Source organism: Limulus polyphemus, unplaced genomic scaffold, assembly GCF_000517525.1.
Source record: "Limulus polyphemus unplaced genomic scaffold, Limulus_polyphemus-2.1.2 Scaffold4297, whole genome shotgun sequence".
Taxonomy (NCBI): Eukaryota; Metazoa; Arthropoda; class Merostomata; order Xiphosura; family Limulidae; genus Limulus; species Limulus polyphemus.
This window is the reverse complement of record NW_013669907.1, coordinates 82,433-90,688: the sequence shown is the minus strand read 5'-3', so window position 1 is coordinate 90,688 and position 8,256 is coordinate 82,433. Positions and strand designations below refer to the sequence as shown.

The 8,256-nt window shown below is 31.2% G+C and overlaps 1 protein-coding gene across 3 annotated transcripts in view; it reads left to right on the top strand.

Moving 5' to 3' along the window:
• The first annotated feature begins 1,273 nt into the window (after positions 1-1,273).
• Positions 1,274-8,256, top strand: part of LOC106470925 (disks large homolog 5-like) — an 85,866-nt gene continuing 78,883 nt past the window's right edge. For all 3 annotated transcript variants that reach the window (XM_022399574.1, XM_022399575.1, XM_022399573.1), the window contains exon 1: positions 1,274-2,080. In XM_022399574.1, coding sequence (XP_022255282.1) covers positions 1,795-2,080 — 286 coding nt within the window. In that variant the 5' untranslated portion in view covers positions 1,274-1,794. The remainder of the gene's footprint in view (positions 2,081-8,256) is intronic.

Here is an 8,256-nt window from a genome sequence, read left to right as displayed (position 1 = left end):
ACGTGACAGGAGAATAATGTGTATATAGACAGTGAGTAATTGATCTGCAGTCAGAGAGTATTATTGAGCACGTTCGTTGTTATAGCGTTTGTTTTAGCGCGATTGTTGAAATTAAGTGTATCGTAAAGTTATATTCGGAAAGAATAAACCAGTTTTATTAAGTAAGGACTTGTGTCGCTAAAGTTTCGTCGGAACGAAGTTACGGAAAGTTAATTAACAAACGGAGACGTAACAATATATCAATATTTCGGCTTACGACTTTATCAGTCTTTGTGTCTCAGTTTGTAATGATAAGTTTCTAATGAGTCCCCAGGTGGGATAATGGCAAGTTTAGACTTAGAATGCTAAAATCCGGGACTCGATTCTCCGCGGTGGACACAGCAGATACCCTAACGTAGCTTTGCTCTAAAATAAACAAAGTTCCTTATGAAGCCTTAAGGTGAAGTGTCGAGCAACAAAAAAGTTTTCATTTTACTGAAGTTGCTGTCGTAAAATAAAGATAAAAATTCCCAACAAAATAATCCAGCTAGCATTCCCGACAATCAAGAATACGAATTTATTACAGTCATTCTTTAGACTAGTGTTAAACACATTTAAATAAGCCAGAAATTAATGAGTTATTGCCACCGGAGGACGATATTCTACACTTAAAAATGTATGATGTGTTATTTTTATTCAGTATAATAAATGTAAATACTATGGGTGTAGATCAGGGATCATTAAATATTTTAATAAGTGTCTCGGGCTAGCGAAGTAAACGTGTTTTTGAAACACAAAATTTAACGTTACATCCAGTTCTCAACCCAAAACTATTAGAAATATTATTTTCCCCACCCTTTGATCAAATTCTAGTATTTCATTGTTTTAGATTTTGCAAGTTAGTAAATTTGGTGCAATAGAATTACTGCTCACAAGATGTATACTAGTACCTTGAGAATTGAAGTTGAAATAGCTAAATGTTTATACTGAAAAAGTGTATCTTATCACAGAATATAATATTTCAAATGGAAATAACATATTTGTTATACTAGGTCAAACTATTAAATAAAAAACCGAATTAACAATAAAAATCATCATCATATTTGTGCGAACCTGTTCTTAAGTTGTGGTATTTTAAATATTTCATAAAGTACTACGGGAGTGATATTATTATTTAATAATGAATTTGATTTATATAACTATTTTTGCGATATTTCTATTTTTATAATTCCTAAATATTTTTAGTGTCTTATGATTAATACCTCACTATAAAAATCTTGTGATTGACCGAAAAGTCAATGGCACGGTTTTTATGTACCGAGCGGGTGTATTTGGGTCGTACATGTACATTTGTTTGTGGTCTCAAAAGTTAAATGTATGCCAAAAAACAAAAAGTAATTAATGAAGTTTAGTTAAAGGCATTTTGTTTCTGTTATTGGGTTTGGATCTATTTTAAACAGATGTATAAAAAATTAACCCTGTTGCTTTCGATTTTACTTCCTACTACTACTAGTATTACTTTTAGTAGTATTTCAAGTTGTAACTTGTAGTCCTAGGCTTGCCTTAGCTTGATTAGTCTAGGCCCCAGCTCTAAACTGTGTAACACTAACTACTCTACCATTAGTGAGTTTGGCTATCTGGCATGAATATATTTATCATTGTGCATTTACAATACCGATAAAATTAAACTTAGTTGTTGTTAGTGTTATTGTTTCTTTTAAAATGTATAAATATTTAATAAAAATGGTGGTGTATTTTTTTTACCAGTCATAACTTTTCAAATGGTTTCATAGGTTTTCATCTGTAAAATTAAAAATGAATGAACAGTATAGGGAGTTGATTGGTGAACTGAGACCAAAGTTTGTACGTTGTGTGGATACAGATTGTCTTATACCTTGTTTGAAAGCTAATGGAACACTGAGTTTTGATGATGTTAATGATGTGTGTAATCAAGAAAGTACAACAGCAAAGGCAGAAAAACTGTTAGATATTTTGCAAAACAAAGGTAGCCAAGCTTTTCAAAGTTTGTGTGTTGCACTTGAAACAACCTATCCTCATCTGTTGACAGTGATGTTTTTAGGAAGTACTCAGAAAATGGGAGGTATGTAGATCACTTTTTTTTAATGATGATATTCCCTTAGAACCTTGACTCAAGTTTGGCAGTACATTTTAGCTTTAGACATACACATGAACTAATGAAGATGAAAGCATGTATAAAACAAATATTTAGCAGTAGTCGAAAGATTTATTCCTTAAATTTCATAATTGTAGCATAAAAATCATAATGCCTGTTCTCTGTGACACATACTGATGTAGATTGAACAACAACGACAACAAAAAAAATATACTTTTCACAGGAAGTCCACTCTCTGATTCAGAGATTTTATTAACCCATACCAGGTCTCGCCAATACTGGGCTGAATATCTCAGTAGCCCGTTATCAGATATCTTATAAGTTTCAATAAGTTCATCTCTTACCCATCTTTTGTCAAGATAAGAGACCAAAAGTGCACACATTATTCCAAGGGAGGCATAGTTAGCAATTTGTACAAAGAGATAGTTAACACTTTTGACTTGTAATTAACTTATTTATAAATATATCCCAAAATAAGTAATTTATCTCCCATCATACCAAGGCCTGTTTCTTCAACCATACTTTTGAGTGAATTCCCATCTATTAAAAGTGTGATCCAAAATGAGGTAATGCCATATGCACTACTTTACACTTAATATAATTAATTCTTCGGCATCTGGTGGAATGCACCCATTGATTGAGGGCAAAGTTATACCATAAAATTACAATATTTGTAAAAATAAACATGTTATTCTTTTACAACTTTCATAGCCCATAGGAAGAAAGTTTAAATAGTTTTGACAAAATAGCATCAGTTTGAACCTTTTACTTCAACACAAGTATAGTTTTTAGAGCTTTGTAATTAACTAAATTAGTTGATATATTCTATCACCTTTGAACATTGATTACATCAATTAGAACCACAAAATAATTAGTTGGTCAAAATTACAATTATATTGATTAGTATTATATTCATATGAAATAATCAGTTAATCAAAATCACAATTAAACTGATGTCATGAAAATAATCAACTAATTAAAAGTAGTGTTTCTGATTGTTACTATTTTTGACTATTCCAATTATCCAAGTAATTGAAATAGTGTTATTATGATTTTCTCATTATTATTTTTTCAATTTAAGTTTGTTTAGCTTTGGGTCAGCGTGTCATGGCCTAGTGATTATGAGGTTGCTTTGTGATCAAAAGTCTTGAATTTGTTTCCTTTTGTTACCAAATATGCTCTCAATTTCATCTTTGAGGGTTTTTTTAGTTGTTTCTTTGTTCTTGAGTTATGATTAAGTTACTAAGGCAATATGCCATCATCTCTAATTTTAACTGCTGACTAGAGGGAAGGCAATCAGCTGACAGCATCCACTGCCAACTCTTGGACTACTTTAGTGTGAAATAGACTAAATTTCCTTTTTTTTGATATTGTGTTATGTTTCATGAGTAACTGTATTCTTAAATTTTGAATGAGGTGTGAACACCACACTTTTTTAGTTTCCTGAACTTGTGTTCCACTGGAAGTTGTGAAAGGTACTGACACATCTTGTACCTGCAGATGTTTGATTCCCTGGGCAAATGCTTCTGAAGTGGTATTCTTTATCCACATAATCGTGCCAATCTTTTAACCATGTGATAAAATGTAAATGTACTAATCAATTTTAAATAAATAATAACAAAATCAGTAAATTAATATAGCATTAAAATGTGAAAGTGTCAATCATTTTGTTAATGTAACAAAACAAACAGGACAAAATTTTATTTCATACTGTATTTTAAAGAATAATATTATACAAACATGTTCTGGGATTCATTATGTATAAATGGGTTGTAGTTGCAATATAACATTAACTCCACTGACCTTGAAAAATGGCCCAGGCTGTAAAAAAATATGTTTCTTTTCTTTCAAAAATGTCCAGAAATATAAACTGGATGTTTATTAATCAGTGGCATTTTCACCTGTTATTTTCATGAGCATGTTTCTTAATGAACACTCCCACATGATGTAACTTGAAATGGTCCTAATTTAAAATTATGTCAAGCGTAAAGTCAATGTTCTAATGATCATAATAAATTTATATTAGAATATATTACAAGATAGTTGTATTTTATTCTATCATTATTATGCTAATAAGCCTTAGTGCATAGTTTATCGTATGTTGCTTCTCAATACATTTGTGATAATGTCACATTTTTGTCTTCCCAAAACACAAAATTTGAAAATGTTGTTTTGTAAATTATGCTTATTTCAGATTACTGATAGGAACTATAAATCCTTTTCTGAGTAACAGTTTCTCAAAATATCCACCTCTAACAATGTTATTACACTTATTACTAGTATATACATAATTGTATGATTGAACTAATGTTAAATAGCATTTAGATCATTATATTTGGTAATGTATCTTTCATTTGATGCCATTACTAAGTAATGAACTTCCTCATTCAGATAAATAGCAAAATTGCAGGTGCTATAATATGTCTCTTGTACCCATGCTTGTTGTGATTAGGGAGTATCCTCTTCATTTCAGAAATTTTGGAACTAGCCAGATATTTTCCTTGCAATTGTTCATAGTTATTGACCTACTCTATGAAAGTGCTCTACTGTGACATTTTTAAGACAAACGTTTAAAATGCATATGGTATTGTGTAGATTGTTCAGTGCCCAGAAATAATGATTTGTTTATAGAAAGTTTGGAAAAATTGGTATTTATTTTATTTTGCAAATAGTATTGATGTATCAAAATTTGTTGCCTACGAAATGATTGTTTGGATTATTTGAGTTTATTTTATCTTGAGGACAATATTAACATATCAAAAACATATAATTGTACGTACATTTCAAACGAGTAGTTTTCTTTCACTACAACTTAGAGTTTAGAAGATAAATACTACCTACAATCCTACACATTGTTGTGTAAAAGAAAAATGATCACATTACAATCTTTATATTATCAAGTTAGTTTAGTTAATTTAAAGTTTGTTAGTTTGTGTTTAGAAGTATTTATTTGTAGTGCACATAGAGAAGAGTAAGTCAGAGAAACCAAGTGATAAGTACAAGGGATTGATAAAAAAACAAAGAAATGAGCCATAACTTAATCCTGTGAAGGATACTGCAAAAACTTAATTGTGAGGATGAAATTATAAGTAGGTCATTGAGGGCTGAATGCTAGGCTTAAGTTAATATGTAAGGATGGGCATGTTGGCTGGTTGGATTTATGGGATTGGTTCAATAGGAGAAAGAGAAGTTTTGGGAATGGCTGGTTTAAATTTCAGTCGGGTAGGGACTGGCTTGTTTGCAAGGGCTATTAATACAACTTTAAAAGGGTAGCTTTAAACTAGGACTAGAAAATGGTAAGGGGCAGAATAATGAAGGAAAAATAGGATTGTAGAGAAAGTTAGTGTAAGAATAAAAATACAAAAATAGTTCTAATTGTAGGCTAAACTGTTACTATTGTAATGCTAGAAGTATAAGAAATAACATAATGACTTTTGAGCATTATTTGGAACAGAGGATTTTAGTATAAAAGGAATAACTGAAACCTGATTAAACGTAAACAATTTTGATGACAGGAATTTCTTTGAGATACATGGTATTTAATAGAGTACTAAAAAGAGGTGGAGGAGTGGTTTTATGTGTAAAATGTGACTTACATTCTGTTCAAGTTGAGGATATCAAAGTTAATACCAATGAAGCTAAATTTGTTTAAGTTTTGTTAGAGGAGAAGGCTTTTAGTTGGAATTTGTTACAGAACACCAGATTAAACTGAGGAAATTAATGAGAAACTGTTAATGAGGTCATAATTATGGGAGATTTTAATATCGGGCACATATATTAGGAAATGTTAGTCTAATCATGAGAGAGACAAGATTTTAGAATTTGTTCAGGGTGGTTTTCTTCACCAGGTAGTCAAGGAACCTATTAAGAACAATGTATTTTTCAAAATTGTTAACTTCCAATACAGAAATAGTTGATAGGATGTGGACTAGAGAACATTTGAGTGAAAGTGATTGTTGCTTAGTTATTTTTGATGTTTTGCTGCATAGAAATAAGGAATTGTGAGATGTTGGTTCCAAATTTCAGAAAAGCAAATTTTGTAGGGATGAGATGTGAATTATTTGTTGTGAATTGGGCAGCTGAATTAATTGGAGATTCTGATTAAATGTGGAAAACTTTAGAAATGAATTTTTCAATCTTCAAGATCGACATAGAAAAAAAATAGAGTGGCTGTAAGTAGAAAAAGTAGGTTAGCTCACAAAGGTTATAAAGGATAAAAATAAAGAAAGGCATTATAAGTTTAAGAAGTTTAAGTTGTTTGCTATGATTGGAGACTTGGAGAAATATATATCAAGAGAGTTGGTCAAATAGTTAATTAGGGAATTGAAAAAACTAAGTGAAGAAAAGTTGGCTGAAACTGTTAAAACTAATTGTAAGAATTTCATTAAATACATTAAGAGTAAGCAAAATGTTAGGATTGGAGTAGAGCCTTTGAGGGATGATCCAGGAAGGCTCATATTTGATTATTATGAGTTGGCTGGGTATTATATTCTACTTCAAGTTTTACTAATGAAGCTTTATGCAATATTCATCATCCTGAACTGTTACTAATACAGAAACAAGATTGAACAAAATGGTGACATTAATTCTGAGCTATTTAAGAAAAAATTGGGAAGTTTAAAGAACAATAAAGCTCCTGGGTCAGGTAATATTTCTTCAATAGTTTTGAAGGATTGGATATGCGAACCACTTGTTACCATTTTTCCAAAGTCCTAGAATAATAGGCAGGTGCCAGATGATTTGAAGTTGGCTAATGTTACTTTGTTTTTCAAAGGAGACGATAAAAATTGGCCCAGTAATTATAGGCCTATTATACTTACATCAGTCTTGGGAAAAGGTTTTGAAAGTCTGATAAAAGATGCTTTGCAAATTCTATTAAAAAAATTTAATAAAATTTTGTTAGATAGTCAGCATAATTTCACTAGGTGAAAACCTTGTCTTACTAGTCTTTTGACATTCTTTGAAGGGGTTACTGCTTATGTAGATGAGAGTATGGTTGTGGATTTGAATTTTCAGAAAGTATTTGACAAGGTGCCACATAAAAGCTTTTTAAAAATTATATCTGTAGATGTGGGCGGTAGTTTAGCTCATTGTTTAGAAAACTGGCTGGTTGAAAGAACACAGAGGGTTGTTATAAAAGGAGTTCAGTCAGAATGAATTAATGACACAAGTGGGGTACTTCAGGGCTTAATGGTAGGACCTATGCTAATTTTTTGGTTTGTATCAATAACATAGATGAAGGAATGGTAAATAAAATTTATTAAAATTTGATGATTTTATGGTTTTGGGTGTTGCTAGCAGTGAGAAAGATGTTGCTGCTTTACCAACAGAGTTGAATGATTTGGTGAGTTGGGCAAATAAATTGCAGAAATGCAAGGTAATGCACATGGGATATAATATTTTGAATTCTGAATATAATTTTGTTGGGAATAACCTTAATGGTGTTATGAAAGAAAAGGATTTTGGTGTTCCAGTTGATTGGTCTCTCAAGCCATCATAGCAATGTGTTGTTGCTAGTGGCAGGGCAAATAGGATTTTTGGTTGTATCTACAGACCTTTTGAGTGCACATCCAACGAGGTTATAATTTCATTGGCTGGGTCACATTAGTAGTATTATGTTCAGTCTTGAGCTCCTTACCTGGGATGAAAAGGTTGTTGTATGAGGGCAGATTAAGATATCTGAAATTGTTTTTTCTTAAAAAAAAGAGAGTTAGAGGGGATCTGATTGGATTAGATAGTGTTGATTCATCATTTTTTTTTTTAAATTTAATGGTGAGAATGGTGAAGTAGGGGCCATATAGATTTTGATATGGTAAGAGTCATCTGCAGCTAAGACAGCTTTATCTAAGAGGGTGGTTGACCTTAGGAATGGGTTGCTGTCAGATGTAATGGTTTCAGTTAATTTAAAGGAGTTTAAGGGGAGTCTTGATAAAGATTTGAATGATAAGGATAGGCCTTGAATGTTTTTATTTTAAGTTTAGTTCAGTGAAAGGGATGGCCTAGATGGACCAACAGGTTCCTTGTTCCTAAATTGTTTGTAAAATATATAATTGATTTATATATATATATATAGTTTATATTAATGTAGTTATAGCTCTAATAAAGATCTAATTAAACATTAATTAAGAAGTGGTAGTTTCGGC